This window comes from Sander vitreus, chromosome 17 (assembly GCF_031162955.1).
Source record: "Sander vitreus isolate 19-12246 chromosome 17, sanVit1, whole genome shotgun sequence".
Classification (NCBI taxonomy): Eukaryota; Metazoa; Chordata; class Actinopteri; order Perciformes; family Percidae; genus Sander; species Sander vitreus.
In genome coordinates, this window is record NC_135871.1 from 22,279,261 (window position 1) to 22,302,564 (window position 23,304).

The 23,304-nt window shown below is 41.4% G+C and overlaps 1 protein-coding gene across 8 annotated transcripts in view; it reads right to left on the reverse strand.

Annotated features, from left to right (window-relative positions):
- Nucleotides 1–1,515: 1,515 nt before the first annotated feature.
- The window catches only part of sdccag8 (SHH signaling and ciliogenesis regulator sdccag8), a 53,424-nt gene continuing 31,635 nt past the window's right edge, over nt 1,516–23,304 (reverse strand). For 5 of the 8 annotated variants that reach the window (XM_078272549.1, XM_078272547.1, XM_078272551.1 and 2 more), the window contains 3 exons: nt 22,494–22,602; nt 19,145–19,276; nt 11,024–13,167 (listed from right to left, as the gene is read on the reverse strand). In XM_078272549.1, the coding sequence (XP_078128675.1) occupies nt 12,762–13,167; nt 19,145–19,276; nt 22,494–22,602 (647 nt within the window). In that variant the 3' untranslated portion in view covers nt 11,024–12,761. Of the gene's footprint in view, nt 2,479–2,784; nt 2,912–11,023; nt 13,168–19,144; nt 19,299–22,493; nt 22,603–23,304 lie in introns of those variants that run through there. The other 3 variants (XM_078272552.1, XM_078272553.1, XM_078272554.1) reach the window with 2 other exon arrangements.

The window sequence follows — 23,304 nt, forward strand, 5'->3', positions numbered from 1 at the left end:
CAGATATCTCTTATACGACACATTACCTGTTTTTCCGCTGCTCTTAAAAGTCCATATGCTTTATTCTTGCACATCCATTAAATTGCTATTAGCTGGCAAAGGCGCTTGATGGCAGAAAGTAGAAAAGGATGGCGCTGGCCTGCATGCTGTAGTCCTCTGTCCGCACTACCAGTCCTGAGTCAAAGCGGCACTCTGAACTCTTATGAAAAATACTTCCCTGTGATCGATTGAGCCTGTCTGGCACAGCTGAAGCAGCCGAATAGTTCAAAATGAGTACAATTTCCACCCAGCTGGCACCCTCCACAGGCTCAAGCAAACACTCCCAAGTATTTGGAAGGATTTCAGCTTTGATTTGACCCAGGTCTGCGAGCGACTGAGGAGTTCTAGCTGTATGTGCACGCTTACCGCCAAATTCATTAGAAACCAGAGTTCATAAAATACCGCTTTGTAGCTTTGGCCACAGCACTTTCACATCCATCACATTTAATATGATTTAGAGGAATCTGATTCAGCCCTGCTTTAAAGTATATATATATATATATATATATATATATATATATATATATATATATATATATATATATATATATATATATTATTTTATTTGTTTTTTGCTTTTTTATGTTTTTAAGAAAATTAGGATTTTTAAAGCACATCTCCCCTCCACATACAACCGATAGCTTTGATGTTGCTTTTGATGTCTAGAGATGGCAAGACCTTGGTCATTGTGTCCCACATGCCAGAAAAAAGTCAGTGCTGCCACTGCAGAATTATGCTCAGCGGAAATGTTCAGTAAGTTGGTCAGTCTTCATAAACTAAAAATGTTTGGAAAAATCCACTGATGTCACTGACTCCTTCTCCTCTTCTTTTTTCAAAAGTTTTCCCTCCATAGAGCCTTTAACTCTCCTCTTTTAATGCTCTACATATATCCACGTTCATTTACTGGCAGCAACCATTCCAGATGCTGATTCTAAGATCAGAGATCATATAAAAACACATTTTTCTCCAACTACTCTTAAGTGGAGAAGGTGGAGATTAGATTTCCTCTTCATCAATGTGTGTTTTCCCCTAAAGACTATGAGTCAGTTGTGGGCATGTCAGTAACTTCCTAAACTGGATGCTTAAATCCTCCTCACAGCTTTACTGGTGCCCTCGACTGGTGTGAATCGACAGTACGTGAGGTATCTGACGCTGCACTGACAGTGTTCACTCTTAAAGCTGCTGCTGTTTGTACTGTACATCTATAACACAACAGATCAGACTCCAATAGTATTTTAATATGTAAAGTCCTTTCAAAGACCTCAGCTGCTCTGTATTGATCTCGTCCGTTGTTAATGAACCGACGGCATCAGCCCAAAACCACAAACTGTTAACCGTTTAATGCGGATCATCAGTAAATGGCTCCAGTGTTTTGAAGGATTTCTTAAAGTATTTGACCTTGTGTCTGCGACAGAATTCCTCCCCTCTCTTCTTTCTTCAGTACTAGTCTACTATCATCATGATTATTAACATGAACAAGCATGAGATGCTTTTATTTATAAACAGCAAAAAAAAAAAAAAGGGCAAATGTGTACAAATATTTCAAAGTGTAATTAAGTTTTAATTTCATGTCCATCTACTGTAGCTTTACAGCTGTGTGAGACATATGTGGACAGCTGCCAGCTGTTCTCAGACTGGGCCATGTTTCCCTGAAGCACTAATACTGAAGTCAGCTCTGCTCTCTGACATGTCAGCGGAGCAGAGGTGATGTTGATTCTGAGACAGTGTCCGGAAACACAGCAGATCGATCAAACAGCCTTTTTCTGTCCCTCAAGCTGTCAGGATGCAGTGCTGCTGGCCGGTAAGGCCGCGAGGATGTGAAAACAACATATTACCATCAACATGAAGCTGTTTTTTACACTGTACATCCTTAGTATTTTTACACATAAAATGTATATGATAGGGATGCACATTATTTTCCTTCTTACGGACAGCTTCAATAAAGAACTATGTCAATCTGCTGCGGTGGTGTCGACTTCTTATTTGATTTGTCGTTGGAAATACTATTCATCTTCTGAACTTTCACCTCAGTTAAAATGTTAAAAATGAAAAAAAAAGAAGATAATTTAGCATGTCCCTAAAGCTCAGCGATTTTCTTTATTAAATCTGTAAAAAAATAAATAAATGAATAAGTTTAAAAAAAACAACACAACATCCTAGTACCTCTAACAGTTTTACATATCACAGTAACAGTGTATTGCAGAATATAAAATGGAAACCTGATTTTCAGTTCTGATAAAACATTTGTGAACATTAAGTGTATATACAGTGTACCTTAATACAAAAAGAATGAGGAAGGAGGAACACACCTGCCTTCCTGGGTAAAAACAACAACTTAAATAACAGTTTGATATGTTCTTGTCAACAGGAAATTTCTGACTTCAGCTCCAGATCCAAACAGGAAGGACAGACTCATGTGGACAGAGTATTGACTCGTCTCTAGAAAGACACAAACACACACACACACACACAACATTCAATGAAACACATACAGTAATCTCTCTGATAAAGACTCAGAACAGAATATAGACAACATGTTTTTCAGAACTAGACAGAAGCATTAATCATGACCGGACAAACGTCTTCTTACTGATTTTATTTTAGTAAACTGACAACTATAACGTGCACCTGGAGAGAAAAGGCACCATCACAATCATTAAATTAATTTAGAAACAAAACAGTCACACACTGCTCTGTGTGTGTGTGTGTGTGTGTGTGTGTGTGTGTATGTTTGTGTGTTTTTACCTCTATGTGTAGGCTCTGCATCTCCTCGGTGAGTGTGTTTCTCTCCTGCATCAGCTGGTTCTGTTTGGCCAGCAGCTCACACACCTGCTGGGCGCTGCTCTGACAGTGACGGTCCAACTGTTGCAGCCTGCAACACACACACACACACACACACACACACACACACACACACACACACTATTGACTGAAACTGTGTAAGAGCAACGTACCCTCCTGGCTGATAAAAAACCAAATCTTGTAAATATTGAAAAGAGAGCTGGATCCACAAAGAGCTTTTTAAATATCCCTGGACTCTTTAATTAACACTGTTCACATGAATGTGACAGCAGTGAACATTGCATAATTAGAGTGCAGACAAGGAGGTGATTCAGGATCTGAAAAATAGTGATGAACTAAATCGATATCGGACAATATTGACCCTAATGAATAGTTTGGATTAGGGATGCAGTTAACAATTACTTTCATTATCGATTAATTGTGAATAGTGAAAAATGTCAGGTGATATTCCGTTTAGTATGAGAAAGAAAAAGGATCAAATCATCTCAAACCAGCTAATGTTTGGCATTTCTCTAAAGAAAAGTGTTTGAAAAATGATTATTCGGTTATGAAAATAGTTGCTGATTCATTTTCTTCAGATTGGATATCAGCCAGATGTGACTGATCCACATACTGTTTCTTAGAGACTGTCAGGAAATGTTAACAATACAGTTAACATTTGCGCAAAAATACAGTTGCTGTATGAACATCTCTACTACAGTATATTATCTTCTGTATACGTTTTGACAAAGAATGGGTAGATAGATTAATTGCATTGAATACATTTTTTTCAGTTTTAAATCAGTTATGGGGGGGGGGAGAAAAAAGTGAGGTTGGTGTTTCTCTACTGAAAAGCATTTGTGAACAAATTTGTCACTGGCCTCAGATGTTTGGTTGGATTTTTGGAAAAATACTGATTGCCCCACAACCACCAACACAATCATAGGGGGCAGTTCCACAATAATACTATATATATTTATACAGCAAAAGGGAAAGAATACTTCATAAACTGAAATTAGTAACATTTTTTACAGGATGTAGAACGTTTTGTTTGTCACTAGAACTGTGGTGCCACTTTCATGTTTAAACTGACTAACACCAAACTCAAAATTCAAGCGATTTTAGTGCACATCAGCAGTGGTGTTGGAAGTACCCATTGTGTCTGGAAACTAGATCAAATGATCAAATGGATCAATATTACATGATATCATCATGTTTTCCCTGTAAAATAGCAGGTTACCATTCTGGTGAGAAAGTTGTGTTGTGTGTGCAGTCATGAAGCAAAGTGTTGATCACTACTGGGACATCCCAATTAGTGTGTCCCCTTTGACACAGCCGCTCCTGCAGACAATGAACTCTTTCACTGCACAGTGGGAGTAGACTCTGTGTGTGTGTGTGTGTGTGTGTGTGTGTGTGTGTGTGTGTGTATGCTTGCGTGTGTGTGTGTGTTGGGAGGTGGTGTTTTCCAGCTGGGGTTTAGGGGTAAGGGTGTATGAATAGTGAGTGTGTTGACTGTGTTTGGGGGTGGAGGTGGAATGTCTGTTAAGATATTTCCCACCAGCAGCCCATTATTTAATCCAACCATCCATCCATCCATCCATTCATTCATTCAGTCAGTCACCCTTCCTCCAGCGCAGTGGTAAACTCATTCAAACTCAAACTCATACACACACAGGTTTGTGGCACTATCTTTGTGGGGACCTGTCATTGACATAATGCATTCCCTAGCCCCTTACCCTAACCTTAACCATCACAACTAAATGTCTAATCTTAATCCTACAACCAAGTCTTAACCCCCGAACAGCCCTTTAAACTTGTGGGGTCCAGCATTTTGGCCCCACAAGTATACTGGACTCCGGTTTTTGGACCCCACGAATGTAGTTAAACAAGCCCACACACACACACACACACACACACACACACACACACACACACAGGAAACTAGATAAAGTAGCTCAACCTCACCGGCTATAACAGTAAAATTCTGTTTACACATTGATGCATCAGTATTAACAATGTCACATAAGATTATACAGTACATAATTTACAGTTGCCATTTCTCGAGTATGACTACTTGTAATGGAGTATTTTGCATTGTGGCATTAGAACTTTTACTTGAGTATATGATTTGAATAATAGAAGTCTGAGGAGTCAACAATAGAAGACTGAGGAGTAGTGAGATGATAACTAAAGTTAAGAACAAGTCTTTATTTTTATGAACTACAGAAGAGTTTGACCTCTTTAGGCCTCAAAGAACCAACCAAACAAAACAACGCTCAGAGTTTGTATGCAGTCTGTGGGGAAGAATTGCAAGTTGAGTTCTTTAGATATAAAATATCACAAGCCAAAAAGCTCTGAAAACCACTGCACTGTGTCTTGACATGATGGCACTCATCTTTAACTTTATCCGTCACTGTTAAAACAGATTTAGAAGATGACAAGTAAGGCAGGAATGATGTGTGTAATAAAGAAGAGAAGAGGAGGATGAAGAGAGTTGTGTCTCGGGGCAGAGACAGACAGAGAGAGGTAGCTGGGGGGGAGACAGATGCCCCTGCCCTGCTGGTCATGTTGGCAGTGGCAGGGCTGCCTGTGTGTGACAGACGGGGGAGGCGAACATCCCAACTCTCCTCCACAATCTGCTCGCTGCTCTCCCCCCACATTGTCCTCACTTTGCCCTGCTCTGTCTCCTTTTTCACCACAGGGTTTAATCCTGCTCCTGACTGTCCCTCTTTGTGAGGAACTCCCCTCCATCACCTATCAACTTTTTTTCAGCCTACTTTTACATCACCATTAGTCCTCAGCAGCTATAACCTGCCCTCCTTCTTTCCCTTTCCTTCTCCTCCATCCCAACCGAAGGCCTGCTGAGCGCTTAATCTCAGACCTGGAGGCTCTTTCCAGTCCTGGAGGCTGAGGGCAATGACTCCCCTCCCTGCCTGGTGTTCCTACAGCCGGCTGCCAAGCTGTCCTGACCAGCCACCCCCTCTCTCTCCCTCCTCCCACTCTCCCTCCTCCGCCGTCACGCAGCACGACACAGCAGGGCATCGCCACGTCACACAGTAACACACACAGAGCCCCGCTGTGGTGTGCCAAGGCACAAGATACAGACAGAGCCGATGTGCCACACACAAAGTGCAGCAGATATCAGCCACACACACACACACACACACACACACACACAGCAGAGGACCTAAAGGTCAGAAACAGAGCCTGTTGTTCTGAAGCTGTAAATGTTTGATGAGGAAAGTGTTGAGAACGTGTTGACTGAAGGCCTTTAGCTCCACACCACCAAACTAATCTGAGTCATGCTGAGAAAATGCCAATCCTTATCCAATCACAACCTCTGATCTTGGTACATGTAGATACAGCCGTCTCTTTTAGAGATTTTGTGCTAACGAGTGGCCAGTTTTGAAATCCACTCCAGGTTTGTAAAGCAGGTGACGTGTCAACAATCAATCGCCATCAATTGCCTCCACACGGCTCTTACAGGCCGTTCACCAAAACGTGAAATTCCTACGTTTTGCATGCGCCACCGGCCCGGCTATCAAAACAAAGAACAGAGAAGCTTGGATTACAGTACAACACACACAGAGGGAGTGAGACTTCATTCTCTGCTCAGGATGCCATTACTCCATTTTATCTTGACATAGCAAATATGTGTATGTGCCGCAATATTAATGTTCTGAATGTTGAGTATAGCCCCTTTAATGAGCCTTTAATTACCTACATTTCAAGTAAAATTAAGTATGTAATGCGTAAGAAATGCGTTTAATTTAAAGAGGCGCTATGCAGTTTTGGCAATTTCTTCGCTGTTTTCTCGCTTTTTGCTCACAGGTTTCTCTATACAGCTCCCCCTACAGCGTCGGAATAGATATTTGGCAACACTGTGTAAAAACTCGCTCGGTCAGTCTGCCGTTTCCTCTTTCTCTGTTCCTCCGACAATGCTTTCCTAGCTTTCTGCTTTTTTTTTGCCGGCTCAGCCATGACGATAGTGTGAAAAACTCCATTGCTACCTTGTTCTTGCGAGCCGGTTCCTGGATGGGAGCGTGTATGTGTGCAACGCTTAAAGCAATTTGTTACATTGCGAGACCTGATATCACGCGATACTTCCTGACACTGAGGAAGTAACTTTTTTAAAGTTGCAAAGGTGGTTTTTCCGCTCACAGGCGCTAGGGGGGAGCGGGACGACCACCATTCAACCCAAAAGTCATATAACCATTCCAATGACTCCGAAGCTGTTCAGTTAAGGTAGATTAAGCTAAAAAATGGCATAGTTCCTCTTTAAAGGGGCACTCCAGTTAAAGACTTTATGATCAAAATCAATGCAGCAGAGGCAGAGATATCCTGACTTTTAGTCCTATGTGTCAAGATAAAAAAAAAAAATAAAAAAATAAAAATACTGTATGCTACGTTTCCCATAATGTAAAGGCTTAGACTTTCCCTGACTAGTAAACATGCCCACGTTTTTAATGCAGGCCTCCTGTTAACACTCTCCTAGTCCAGGTCTGAGAGAAAACTAGACCTCGCGTCTTTAGGTGTTTTTTTTGGCAATACTGGTTTTCCATTTTAAGAGAGAAACTGAGGCACTATGCAGTAAAATTCGCAAAATACTACTATTTCGGAGAAATGGCACCAACTGGACAAACACTGCTGCAAAAAGCCAGCAGGCTTTTACATAGTCTGACAGTAAGTGAGCTGAACATGCAGCCAGTGAATCAGTCGGTCAGGTCGTGAACTGAGATGTTTAAAGCAGCTGCAGGTTGTAAGCTAAAGGTTTATGTAATGCAGTAAGAAAAGCTTTAACCTTGGCACCAACAGAAACAACCACACACACTCAGTTTGTCTGGCCAGAGAGCCGCCAACCTCTGGCCTTCTTATCTCTCTCTCTCTCATCCACCCCTTGTCTCACCTTGTACACCCTGCCTCAGAGGGGGATGTGTGTATGAATGTGTGTGTGATTAAGGCAGCGCTCCTTCCAGCAGCTAAAGCAGCAAATCCAATAACTGGCCTGTATCGACTGGCACACTCATTAATTAGGGCTTAATACGGCTTAATGCTCAGGCACTGCCCTACACTAACCCACACCCACACACACACACACACACAGCAGGCTGGCTTGCCTCTGCCTGGAACCGGTGAGGAAGGAAGGAAGAAAGGAAGCTTAGATGGATTCATGGATGGACTGATGGGCGAGACAGATAAATGGATGTTTAGGTGAAGAGGATCTGCAAGCGGTGAAAAGGGCTGACAGTTTGTGGTGTCGGGTGGAGGTGCGGGACGGAGTGGAGGAGGGACGGAGAAACAAAGCGGCTGAGGGCTCCAGCCATCGCCTCCCTGCCGCCTGCTGCTGGCGGGAGGGGTTGTGGTGGGGGTTAGAGAAGGAGAGCCTCCCCACTGACCTGGTGAAAGGACACCACCTGCTGGATCCCACGCTTTACTGACACACATGCACAACACCTGCACTGAAATAATTCCTCCATTATCCTCCAAAAAAATACCTGAAACAGCTTCCAGAGCAGCCATGGTAGTAAGCGTGTATTTTGCTCTCCAGCAGACATAATAAAAGCAAGTTTTGCTGAGAGGCAGTTTGCAGTAATTTCCCCAGACAGTTCGATAATCAAACTCCGCTCACAATCTGCATCTTGAACCGCCGCACTCTCTATTGACTGCTGCTACTAAGGAGATTAATTACAACACAGACACAGTTACCTCTCTGTGGTATACATCAGTCGTAGCCCACAGCTAGTGTCTAAACTCTGCTGTGTGTTTGTCTGTGTTTGCATATTTATTTACAGGTGGGAGCATATGTCCTAAAGGCATGGTCCAAAGGGAAAGTGCTAACGTCATGCTAGAGTAACGGAGAGACAGTAATAGAAAAAGAAGATCTGGAGGCAGTGTTCAGGTCTGTCATTCAACAGCCCCAAATGAATGTGTACGTTTTTTTTAAATTTCTAAACAAATTAGCTAGTGGAGCGTGTCACTTGAAGAAAATATTTATTGGACAGTGCATACATTATCAAAACGACTTGAAAACAAGCCAAGTAAGCAAGTAAACTAACGTCTCACTGCATATTCTGTGTGTATCTCCAGAAATAACCACTCAGCATGGATTTCACTGAGAGTGACGATGAATGTAGGCTATAATTAAAGAGCAAATTTCAACTGTTCTCCTGTATCTGAACACAATCACACACACGTGTAAAAATTAGGAAAATGAATTGGGACTCTGCTACAACTCTAACCCTATAAGACAGTGAAAATCTCAACCTCAACACGCACTAACAATTGACTAACTGAACTTGCATGCACGTTGTTTTGTATGTGTGTGTGTGTGTGTGTGTGTGTGTGTGTGTGTGTGTGTTTGTGTGTGGCAGGCAGGGGGCCTAGGGGGTGAAGAATGCAGGCAGACAGCCTTGGCTTGCCTGGTTACAACAACACCGCCAGGGGCATGAAGGCTGCAGCTGCCACACACACACACACACACACACACACACACACAAAACCATATTTCGCCCAATCCCAGGCCCACCATCACCACCCTAACACCCTAGCGCTCTAGCTAAATCTTGGCTAGCACACAACTGCACTCAAGAATGTGTGCGCCTGAAGGCCATGCCCCTCTCCCATCCACCAACCTGTCATGCCAGTTGTTGCTCTTGCTAACACGCACATTTGACATGGGAACACGTTTGGTGACACCATGTGTTTCGATCAGGATGAGACCCACGCATGTTGCCTCAACGTTATTTTATTCTCTTTGATTTTCTTGTGCTGTCGATTAATTACTGTTAACAGTGATTTCCAAAAATGTTACTAACTGGCCTCTATACTTTAACATGTCGGCATCATGCTTGAAAATGACCCTAAGCCATATTTCTGTAAGTCTTCCTTCGCAGCTCAAGGAGTTACACTAACAGATTAAAACACACAGAAGGTCAGCATCTAAATGTCCAAATACACAGGTATATACTAAATGAGTGTCTTGTGCTGAACTCTAAAGACAGCAAAGCTTTGTAATAAATTGCACATTTAGTTATAATTTCTAACGCACAAGATAAAAATCCATTGTATTTTTTTAAAGATGCGTTTTCATTGAGATTTATTTTTTCTTATGACGTACAGTAGTAACTTAAGAAAGAAAGAAAATCCTCTTAAACATTTAATCGTCATTCACGACAATTGCTTTTACATCCCAAAAATCCAGTAAAACAACAATATCATGTGGGCAGATTATGAATCAAATCAGAGCCTTAACATGCATTTTTTTTTTTTTTAGATAAATCTAATAAATGAATTAATGCAAAAATAGACTAGTGCTTAGACGAATGTAGGGTTAATGAAGGGATCATCTGTGTGAGAACTTTTTTCCTTCAATGTTTTCCAACTCATGGCTGTTCCCCAGCAGTGCACAACACAGTAATGAGAAGGAAAAAGGGTTTTAGATGTTGTGATGCTTGCGTGCTCATCTGCAACAGTCCCATTTGAACAGAGTCAACATTTACCTTTTCTATAATAGAGGTGTGTGTGAAAGCCAAAACACTTGAACATACAGATGCACCCAGCAATCTTGTATTACAATATACAATTGCAGTTATTACCTATGAGGGAAGCTCACAGTGAAGCCCCTGAGTACATTTCGGAATTGTTGTCTCTCAGGTCAGCTCCCTGAGCTCAACTTAAAATGAATAAATGACACCTGGCTGTTTCTGCCCCTTAAATTTGAAATAACAACAACTTCTAAACAGTTGATCTTTCAATGTAGCTGTCATTGAAAATAACAAACAAGATAACATCCCAAGTCTCACTTCTATTCCTTCGCTTCTCTTAAATATTTTGTTCTTTATTGATGTTATTTCTGTTTTTATCAATTATATTTTGATTTGTTTGTTGCTAACCTGCCCGTTTGACATTTGGTGCTAAATGCTTTTATTTTGAAGCATTTTCTTTAAAGTGCTATACAGTATAAATACATCTTACTTAGTTACTACCACTGATTAAAGTGAGTGAAGGTATTTTAATTTGTTTTGTAAGAAATCAATATATACAATACAATACAATGTACATCTTTCAAAGATCATACTAGTGTTTGCTAATATTTTTAGCCATTTACTCCAAATCTCATGTTCTTTACATTACTGTTGCATTTTCCAATACTGTGGCATTTAACATTTTTTAATAGAAAATTTGAATTGAAATTCTACCTGCAGTGATTGCACATTGATTTTAATGGTATCATTTCAAACAATGTTAAGTATTGTTACAGGATTAATTATAAAAAAGCTTAGAAACAAAACCCTGGTTCCGGGCCCTTACCTCTCAGTTATTTCATATTTGTTTCACAGCACAATATAATGTACACAAAATGTAATGTAATGTATGCAAAACAAATTGTGTGCCAATTCTGAGGTGCAAATTCAAAACATTAGGAAACATATTATATTGGCCTGTAAGGCTGTATATTATCATCCTCTCTTTTTTATTATTTATTTGATATTATTACTTCTTGGTCACAATTATAACTACATTCAAACAGAAGTCAGAGACTGGCTTTGAACGATAGCGCTACATGTAGATTTTCTGCTGCGTAAATAAAGAATATACACATTAAATAAAAATGAAAGGTGTGAAAGCTGTTAAGGGGTGTACAACGAGGTCAAAGTCGGTCTTTGAGCAGACAAGGCCCAGTGTTAATTTACTTTTTGTTAATGAATATCAGTGTGGAGAAAGTTGAAGTTCAAACTGAACTCACACAAGATTAAAAAATACAAAATAAAACATCCTTAGCAATGAGTTCTATTAAACCAGATTTGGAAAGCGTGTAAAAGGGACGTCATACAAATATATTCATAGACTTTAAACAGCTGTGGATGAGCACAGAAGCTGTTTCTGCTCTCATTTCGTCACTGTATTAACAGAGGTTTGGGTGCTGTTGCAGGCTGTTATATCATCTATTCAACGTCATAGTGTTTGCTGCTGTGAGGCCTGCTGACTCTTTTTAAGTCGTGCGTTTGAGTGTTTGCTTTCCTGGCATTAAAGTGTTTCTGCTGTTGTTACTTTTAAAATTTTTCTAAAGAAGGGGCAGGTGTTTCTATACTAGCTTTCTAGCTGTAGTTTTATGAAGTAATGCTAGCGAGTGTCACTGACCGGGGCTTGAGATGTGATGCTTTGCACAGTTAATGCTCCAGCTTGCAAGCCTCTGGCTACAGTCCGACATCTGAGCTGCAAATCTATGCGTGTGCGTGTGTGTGTGTATGTGTATGTGTGTGATAGAGCTGTAAAGCCACCGTTTGACAATGCTCTTTCAGCAGGCCGCCCTGCGGTTGCTCCTGGCTACAGAAGCCAGCTGGGCAATGCAGAGATGGAAACGATGAGAAGAGAAGGAGAGGAAGATGAAGGAGAGCGACTGATCAGCGCCATCCAGAGGTAAGAACACGAGTGTGATACTAAACTGTTCCTCTCTGTCTTAATACAGTTAAGATTTCCCCACATTCTCACTCATTCAGTAGTTCAAATCCGAAACTTTTATACATTTTAAATATAGCAACTAAAATTTAACTTAAAATTTAATTTTTTGTTTAACATCTTTATTTTTTGACAGAGTGCTCAGAAAATGTACAGTAGCAGCTAAAGAAAAACAGATACCTCTCTAACTGCCTAGATCATATCGTGCCTGAACCTCTTTTTCTGCAATTTCTGTAACACACTCAACTTTTCTTCCATGAAAAAAAACACAATTAGGTGAAGGGGCTGTTGTTTTGTGAAAAATTTAAAAGTCCAATTTTAAAACAAAACAGACACAGACAGCAGCAATGATGTTAATATTTATGTGAAGGTAAGGCTTAAAGATCATTAAGTGTGTAAACTCTGGGCCTTCATCTGTTTTCTACACATCTCATCCCTCTCTCAGATCACACACACAGTTGCAACTCATCATACACACAGATTCACACAAACATACCCGTGTGTCCGACACACACACACACACACACACACACACACACACACACACACACACACGACAAATGAAAGCTGTCCTGTTTCTTCTGCCCAGCCTCTGCCAACTTAATTTGCAAATGAAAAGTTTTTGCGAGGAGCATCCTTTTGCTTCTGGGGAATGGCAGCACACTGTGTGTTGGGGGGAGGGGGGTGAGGAGACGGTTTGACAGAGGGTGTGTGTGTGTGTGTGTGTGTGTGTGTGTGTGTGTGTGTGTGTGTGTGTCTGTGTGGCAGGAGCCCAGATGAAGCAGCCCTCGCCCGGGGCTCGTTGTCCGCCTGCGGTAGCAGCAAGCCTGTTCCTTCTTCCCCGGCCCGCCGTGACCATTTGTTCCATTAACCGATCTCCTGGAGCCTCTGTTGCAAACACACACACACACACACACACACACACACATCCACAGGCATACATACTTCAACAACTGCTTGCACAGCTCATACCACACATGGCCCTCCATCCTTCGCTCCATCCTTCGCTCCCTCCCTCCCTCCCTCCTCTGCTCTCCTCCAGACGCACGCACCATCTTTCTTCATGGAAGCCATATGGCCCAGTGAAGCCTGTGGATCTACAGGCACATCTGCGTATATGTTGCTCCTCTCCTTAAAGGGCTGTACAGTGAGCTGTGTGCTCACATAAACACAGTCCATGCACACACACTCAGGTCTGACAAACACACTCTTCTGTCTCTACAATATGTGTGGTTAAGCAAACGTCGGTGTTATGTTGGTCTGCTGTGTGTGTGTCTGTGTATGTGACCTCAGTGTGTACATGCATAGTGATAATTGGTGAAACAGCCTGCGAACAGCTGTGGGGTGAGAAAAGGTTGCGTGGTGTTGCAGAAGGGAGGAGGAGAAAGAGGAGAGGAGTAAAGTTGGAGAATAAGAGAAGAGGAAAGGAAAGTGAAAAGAGATGCAACGAAGAGGGTGAGGTAAGAAGAGAAAGTTTAAAAGCTACCTCAGCAGGAAATATTTTATCTTTTATTTTAAATAATTATCATTAGACTGTTTCTTAGTTCTTACTAGATCCTACATGTTTCTCTATTCATTGATTGGCACTAAGTGTTTTGCATTTGTGATGTCAAATTACCTAAAGAAATCATTTGGGAAAAAAAAACAACAGATTGTTAGTCATGCTATTTAGATCTTTGTATTCACCTTTAATAAACTGTAAAATAACATGCACCCATCCCCTGGATGTTTTTTCTATTTTCATCTGTAATTTGGTTGGGTGTTGATTATATATATTCTGACTTGTCTCACAGACATACCTGCCCTCACTGAGAAACAGGCGATCATCATTTCAATCAAAGTTAAAAGAGATGTATTATTTTGTTTGTATTCCCTCAGAATAAGCACCAGGAAACTGCATACAGTAATACAACATAGACAAATAGCTAGCAAATAGCATAGACAGTAGTTGGCTTTGCATTTTCCCTAACTCCATCTTTCCACCCTCAATTCTATCCCTTTATTTCAAGGCAAAAAAAGCAACACCACAGACCGAGAAATAAATAATTAAGTGGTGCAGCAAAACATTGTGTGCTAAAAACCCCTGTGTAGTTTGGCAATCAGCTTGCCCATGTAAAAATAAATCAAGCTGATTTTCCAAATGTTTTGTGCGTGGTGCGCTGTTGCCGCTCTTCGCAGCACAGATTGCAGGCCGATGGAGAGGCTGTGGGGAGGGGCGGGGCGCTGGATATTAAACCCACTTGCACCAGCTTGTTAACACGTACACCTTAACCCCCGAGCGGCGCAGCAGGGCGCCCACCGAGTGCTCAGGGCCTGCAGGGACCAACTAACATATACCCAATGTATGGATGACACACACACACACACACACACACACACACAAGAACAGAACCATATGTAGAGAGCCCGATGTACACGCTCGTACACGAATATGCACACAATCATAACTGCGTGCGTGCACACACACACACACACACACACACAAAATAGAGATCTACACAAACTGCAAGACATGACTGCAATAAAGCCCTGATAAATACTGTGAATCTCTCTTTTTGTATTTGTTTAGGCTAAAATCAATGTTATAAGAATACATTTGAGGCAGGTTTTCAAGTTTTGCCCCCAGAGCACGATCAGTACCAGAAATACAACCACATACTGAAGAACCATGTACCAGCTGCAGCGTGGATCATCGTAAACGTGAGTCATACCTCTCTCGCCTCCCTTACATGTATCTCTGTACTGTACCTCCTTATAATAAATCGCCTAAAACATCATATACAAATGCTAAAAATGCAAATATTAACTGCTCAAAACCCATAAGTGCATTCCCAAACATGCACACTTTTTACCAAAACAATTATCTCCGGAAAATAAAAACTACAAAAATGTGGTCAAGTGGCTTAACAGTCACTGCAAAAGTGACCTCATGTAGAACTGAACTCAAGAGATTTTTAAATATCAGGAGGATTCATCAACCAAGTAAGTGTCAAAGCAGAAAATAAAACTCACTAAATGCCAAGAGTGATTATCGTGGTTCAGTTGGGAGAAGAGAGAAGTTAGGTGCCAACTTCCCAGCCAAACCACTTTTGGCAGCAAGATTCCTACTCTGCTAAACCTCTTGAGAACATGCAATAGCAACCCGTACACACGCACACACGCACACACACACACAAAAATACCACCATAACATATGCGCGGAAACATACAGAATATTCATACTTCACACTCCTTGACAACTTAGAATGTTTTCTATTGTATGAAACACACAAAGAGTCACACTCAACGAGGAGACAGCTGTGACTTGGTAAACTTTGTTTTTTCTGGCAGCGTCTAACTGTCGACAGGTTAACACCAGTGGGTGGTAGGCAATATGTAGTGTCAGTGATGGAGCAGGAGAAAAGGGTGAGTGTGTTTGGTTTTGTGTAAGAGGAAGGTGGAGTTGGGTGGGGGCACTGAGGTAGAGATCCTGCAGAGTGGGGCAACAACACCCACACCCTCGCCCACACTGGCAGAGCCAGGCTGTATGCCAGGTGATTGGGGAGACACACACACCAACTGGGCTCCACACTCATGGAGGAAGAGACCCCCACATCACATCCACACTTTCTCACACACACACACACACACACACACACACACACACACACACACACACACGTACAGATACTGTAGCATGAGCCAAAAATGGAGCCACTTTTACCTGCAGGTTTTATAAGCCAATGTCTCTGAAATCACTTCCTATTTGCTAAAGAGAGCAACATATTTACTTTTTGCATTTGTAACAAAACGAGTTTCACAATTCTACGGGTAAAATGTATCCACTATACTATAGATTGCCCTCAAAATTGGAACGGAAAATGTGGTACCAATTGCAGCCCATCACAACTTCAGTGAATTAGGGAGTGTTGTGCGACAGCTAATTTATCAAGTTTGTCTACTTCCAAAAAAAAAGACAAACTCTGCTGTGCTTGTGCTATTGTAGATCGAGCTACAAAGACTTAATGAGCCTGACTGGTGCATAATTTTGAGTTCAGCTCAGTTTGCAGTTTACGACCCAACAGGTAGAATTTCGTCATTTTACATTTTATCATGGGATGGAAGATGGCGCAGTGGATTTGACACATGCCTTTGGTGTGGGAAATCTGGGTTGATTCCCACTTCAACACAATACATCAACCAATGTGTCCCTGAACAAGACACTTAGACCCATAGACCCATAGTTGCTCCAGAGGCGTGTGACCTCCGATATATTGCAATTGTAAGTCGCTTTGGATAAAAGCGTCAGCTAAATGACATTCAATGTAATGTTATCACAAATGACCTTCTTGTTAACTTCATAATTCATTCAGGCTAAAACTCCTAACAATTTCTGTTTCAGCTAGTGCATGTTATACATTTAGGGCTGTTAGTGTCCTCTGTGGATCTATAACTAGTTTTAGTGTTTCCTTTAGGATTTTGTTTTAGCAGTGGGGGTAAGTCCGAACACTTTAGCTAGCAGGTGAAGAACACAAACAACAAAAATCACCAGTTAAGTTAATTTAAATTGGCAAGACCAGGCTTAAATGAACTGACAACATAAGTTATACGACTTACAGTTCTCAAGGACGCACACACACAATCTCAACTGGCTTATCATCCGGACAGAGTCTCTTTTTCCTTTCTCCCTTTTTCTGCCGAGTGACGCGCTTTTCTCCGACATGCACTCTAACAATGCAGCCCTGTTTCTGATACCGTGGGGGGCAGAAATGTTGCCGTGGGGGGCCGCCACGGTCAAATCAACATAGAGGAAACACTGAGTTTATTGTTTCCAGTGCGTCATATAAGAAAAAAGATGGTTTTCGATCAGAGAACAGTTTGATGTGGCGTCTGATTAAGTGAAAAATGTTCCCACTGCACAGACAGCAGGAGAGTTGATGACACAAAAAAAACACTGTGTCAACAAAAAATAAAACAATTTGCACAAGGTGGACTGGTTAGGCACAGATTGTGAAAAAAAAACTGCACTTATTTTTTCTTTTGTAAAGGCCTGCTGCCAGATTCTGCAAACGGAAAGGAATTAAAACTTAAAAGCACTTTGGGAACATTGAACTCCAACAAGGCTCCTGTTATGTCAATGATAAAAACTGATCTGAATCTTTAGACGTGTGCCAGTTTTTCATTGAAATAAGTGTAGTAGTTCTTGACTGAGGAACTAACAAATCAAAGTTATAAGTTGTGCAGTTGTGTGTACAGTGGGGCAAAAAAGTATTTAGTCAGCCACCAATTGTGCAAGTTCTCCCACTTAAAAAGATAAGAGAGGCCTGTAATTTTCATCATAGGTACACTTCAACTATGAGAGACAAAATGAGAAAAAAAAAATCCAGAAAATCACATTGTAGGATTTCTTATGAATTTATTTGCAAATTCCTCGGGAAAATAAGTATTTGGTCACCTACAAACAAGCAAGATTTGTGGCTCTCACAGACCTGTAACTTCTTCTTTAAGAGGCTCCTCTGTCCTCCACTTGTTACCTGTATTAATGGCACCTGTTTGAACTTGTTATCAGTATAAAAGACACCTGTCCACAACCTCAAATAGTCACACTCCAAACTCCACTATGACCAAGACCAAAGAGCTGTCAAAGGACACCAGAAACAAAATTGTAGACCTGCACCAGGCTGGGAAGACTGAATCTGCAATATGTAAGCAGCTTGGTGTGAAGAAATCAACTGTGGGAAAATATATAAGAAAATGGAAGACATACAAGACCACTAATAATCTCCCTCGATCCGGGGCTCCACGCAAGATCTCACCCCGTGGGGTCAAAATGATCACGAGAACGGTGAGCAAAAATCCCAGAACCACACGGGGGGACCTAGTGAATGACCTGCAGAGAGCTGGGACCAAAGTAACAAAGGCTACCATCAGTAACACACTACGCCGCCAGGGACTCAAATCCTGCAGTGCCAGACGTGTCCCCCTGCTTAAGCCAGTACATGTCCAGGCCCGTCTGGAGTTTGCTAGAGAGCATTTGGATGATCCAGAAGAGGATTGGGAGAATGTCATATGGTCAGATGAAACCAAAATAGAACTTTTTGGTAAAAACTCAACTCGTCGTGTTTGGAGGGGAAAGAATGCTGAGTTGCATCCAAAGAACACCATACCTACTGTGAAGCATGGGGGTGGAAACATCATGCTTTGAGGCTGTTTTTCTGCAAAGGGACCAGGACGACAGATCTGTGTAAAGGAAAAAATGAATGGGGCCATGTATCGTGAGATTTTGAGTGAAAACCTCCTTCCATCAGCAAGGGCATTGAAGATGAAACGTGGCTGGGTCTTTCAGCATGACAATGATCCCAAACACACCGCCCGGGCAACAAAGGAGTGGCTTCATAAGAAGCATTTCAAGGTTCTGGAATGGCCTAGCCAGTCTCCAGATCTCAACCCCATAGACCATTTTTGGAGGGAGTTGAAAGTCTGTGTTGCCCAGTGACAGCCCCAAAACATCACTGCTCTAGAGGAGATCTGCATGGAGGAATGGGCCAAAATACCAGCAACAGTGTGTGAAAACCTTGTGAAGACTTACAGAAAATGTTTGACCTCTGTCATTGCCAACAAAGGGTATATAACAAAGTATTGAGATGAACTTTTGTTATTAACCAAATACTTATTTTCCACCATAATTTGCAAATAAATTCATTAAAAATCCTACAATGTGATTTTCTGGATTTTCTTTTCTCATTTTGTCTCTCATAGTTGAAGTGTACCTATGATGAAATTACAGGCCTCTCTCATCTTTTAAGTGGGAGAACTTGCACAATTGGTGGCTGACTAAATACTTTTTTGCCCCACTGTATATAATGTATTATGCATATTTAGATACCTGTCTTTCATGCGCTGGTGCATGCGGCCGTGCTGGACACACTGTTCCTCCATGTCGGAGCAGCGAGCTCTCAGGCTCTTTACCGTCTCCTCTAGGTGTTCCTTCTCCAGGGCCAGCTGCTCCAGCTCTCCTCTGCACACACAGGCAATGTTAGCTGAATAAAATATGAAATAGTGTTTTCCTAAAAATAATTTGTAGTAACACTTTCTAGATCAAACATCACAAAGTGCTTCACAATACATGACAAACATGATAGAAATTAAATACATAAAAGAGAGTTACAAATAAATAATTAAACCTCAATGGGAAGTCTAAACAGGTGGGTCTTGAGTCCACAGTCTTGACAGATCTTAAGTCTAAAGATCTGGATACTTTAGATCTGTAGTAATAACTTGTTAACATAGAATATGTTTGTTTAGAAATATCCTGGGTATACTGTATAATAAAGGAAATGTATTTCTGAGAGGAAAAAGGTTGATCCTCACTTTGAATTGATAAGTGACGTCATATACTGAGCAACCAATGGCAAACCAACTACATTTACTCATTCATCATTTATTTGACAGCGACAACAGAGATACAGACAGGAAATATTTTACATAACATGTTAGCACGTTTTATAAATGTTTATTCACGTAACGTTAAATGTATTGCTTGCAGAAATCTTAAATGTTGGATTATTTTGAAGTGTGATTGGATCACCTATCAGGGATCTTGAGTAACTACGATTGGACGATATGAAAATAGAAACGATCACCCCAACCTATAGGACATACAGGTGCTGGTCATATAATTAGAATATCATGAAAAAGTTGATTTAGGTCTGTAATTCCATTCAAAAAGTGAAATTTGTATATTATATTCATTCATCACACACAGACTGATATATTTCAAATGTTCATTTCTTTTAATTGTAATGATTACAACTGACAACTAATTAAAATCCCAAATTCAGTATCTCAGAAAATTAGAATATTACTAAAGACCAATACAAAAAAAAAGATTTTTAGAAATGTTGGCCAACTGAAAAGTATGAACATGAAAAGTCTGAGCATGTACAGCACTCAATACTTAGTTGGGGCTACTTTTGCCTGAATTACTGCAGCAATGTGGCGTGGCATGGAGTCGATCAGTCTGTGGCACTGCTCAGGTGTTATGAGAGCCCAGGTTGCTCTGATAGTGGCCTTCAGCTCTTCTGCATTGTTGGGTCTGGCGCATCACATCATCCTCTTCACAATACCCCATAGATTTTCTATAGGGTTAAGGTCAGGCGAGTTTGCTGGCCAATTAAGAACAGGGATACCATGGTCCTTAAACCAGGTACTGGTAGCTTTGGCACTGTGTGCAGGTGCCAAGTCCTGTTGGAAAATCAAATCTGCATCTCCATAAAGTTGGTCAGCAGCATGAAGTGCTCTAAAACTTCCTGGTAGACGGCTGCGTTGACCCTGGACCTCAGAAAACACAGTGGACCAACACCAGCAGATGACATGGCACCCCAAACCATCACTGACTGTGGAAACTTTACACTGGACTTCAAGCAACGTGGATTCTGTGCCTCTCCTCTCTTCCTCCAGACTCTGGGACCTTGATTTCCAAAGGAAATGCAAAATGTACTTTCATCAGAGAACATAACTTTGGACCACTCAGCAGGAGTCCAGTCCTTTTTGTCTTTAGCCCAGGCGAGACGCTTCTGATGCTGTGTCTTGTTCAAGAGTGGCTTGACACAAGTAATGCGACAGCTGAAACCCATGTCTTGCTTGCGTCTGTGCGTGGTGGTTCTTGAAGCACTGACTCCACTCTTTGTGAATCTCCCCCACATTTTTGAATGGGTTTTGTTTCACAATCCTCTCCAGGGTGCGGTTATCCCTATTGCTTGTACACTTTTTTCTACCACATCTTTTCCTTAACTTCGCCTCTCTATTAATGTGCTTGGACACAGAGCTCTGTGAACAGCCAGCCTCTTTAGCAATGACCTTTTGTGTCTTGCCCTCCTTGTGCAAGGTGTCAATGGTCGTCTTTTGGACAGCTGTCAAGTCAGCAGTCTTCCCCATTATTGTGTAGCCTACAGAACTAGACTGAGAGACCATTTAAAGGCCTTTGAAGGTGTTTTGAGTTAATTAGCTGATTAGAGTGTGGCACCAGGTGTCTTCAATATTGAACCTTTTCACAATATTCTAATTTTCTGAGATACTGAATTTGGGGTTTTCATTAGTTGTCAGTTCTAATCATCAAAAGTAAAAGAAATAAACACTTGAAATATATCAGTCTGTGTTGAATAAATGTATACATTATACAAGTTTCACTTTTTGAATGGAATTACTGAAATAAATCAACTTTTTCATGAATTCTAATTATATGACCAGCACCTGTACAACAAAAGGTCCCTGGCCAGACGTCGCAGTTACGTGAAATTCGTCCTAACCACAAATCCATCTGATGTCCTGAATGTCTTTGTCTGCTGCACAACATTACACTAGACAATCAGTAGATGGCCTCATCGTCAGACTTACAATTGAAAACAATTTGTCAAGACTTTTCTCATTTGTCTGCAACAGTCTCGGTGTAACCTCGCTTAGCCCGACTGAGGCCGTCCAGCAGGACTTTAACCGCTACACTGGGCTTGGACTCCAGGAGCTCAAACAGCCCGAGGCACAAAACACACCAACACCACACTGCTGCTAAACTACGTAACACACACATACAGCAGATGTAGGCTATGAGCCTTCATGCCAGTGTGTCAGCGTGTATGAGAGTTCCTACCCATGAAGAAAACACATTCAAGGTGGCAGTTATTACTGTGTACATATATTTGTATTTAGTATTGATGTCCACCCATAAGAAAACACACAGGGTACTTCGGTGTGTGTATTGTGTGCACGTGTCCTGTGGCTGGTGAGGCCAGTGCGGTCTGGCAGAGCCAGATTGGGGGCTGTCATGTGACTAATGTGCAGCACAGCTCCAACAGCTGACAGGACACTGGGCCCAGGGTCACACACACACACACACACACACACACACACACACACACACACACACACACAGGCAGCCCAGATGGAGAGCTGTGTAGGCCTGCTGTGACTACTGTAGCATCAGGTTAACAAGAAAACAGGTCAGACTGGAAAGCAGTATGTAGTATGTTGACATACTCTGTCCAAACAGCCTGGATAGATGATGCTTCATGAACTAATGACATGGATGTCCAACCGACAGAGGGAATAAACAATGGAGCGAGGAAAATAACTGAAAAAGAGAGGCTTTGTGTGCCTACGTAAGTAGATTTTAACTCAACACAATTGAGTGAATAAATGTTCAAACAAAGAGGAAATATGATGAAAGAAAAAATACTGACCTGCTGTTTTCTGTCAGCTCCTCCAGTTTGACTCCCAGCGTGCAGCACTCCTCCTTGAGCTTCCTGATCAGGGAATTCTGGGAACTCAGCAGACCGTCCAACTCTCCAACTGCAAATCGATCGTTGGAAAGTTGTTGGTTACTGTGAGGTTAACCACCGTGGGTGATTTTGTGTGTACTTTGAGTAGCAGTCAGAAATGCTGGCAGCACGAACACTGATGGAGGTTTACGCAACGTATCACTTCTGTTAGACACTTTTCAGCCCACACGCCTACACTGAAGTTCAGACGTCGTCAAACTCAAAAGCCTGCCTAGAGGATCTGTTGTCACTGGACGCCACCATCTCCCACCTCCCCTTCTCTCTAATAATAGAGACATGTACTGTATATATACAGTATATATACTGTTTACATAGTATGTATTCAGTATCTATCTCTCTTCTACTACTACAGGACACATCCTTAACTGCTGCTCCAAGTAAGAAAGACAACCTCAGTAAAAAAAGAAATGACAGTTACATGTGTAAGACACTGACAGTGAGCTGTGTAATTTATGGCAATTTAAATAGGCTCACTCTGCTTTTAATCCAAAAAAAAAAACCTGACAAAAAAAATGATGGTTAGCAGTATCTCCGACTGTCACCTCCAAGAATAACGTAAAAAATTAAATGTCAAAAAAGATATAAGCAAAGGACAGAAGAGTTTCTTTGACACAATTTGAATGCTTTTCATAAAGAAAAAAGGGTTCAGTTGGCATTTTTTCTTGCTGAAAATCTTCATCTTTTCATATATTTCAGTGTAGCATACAGAATA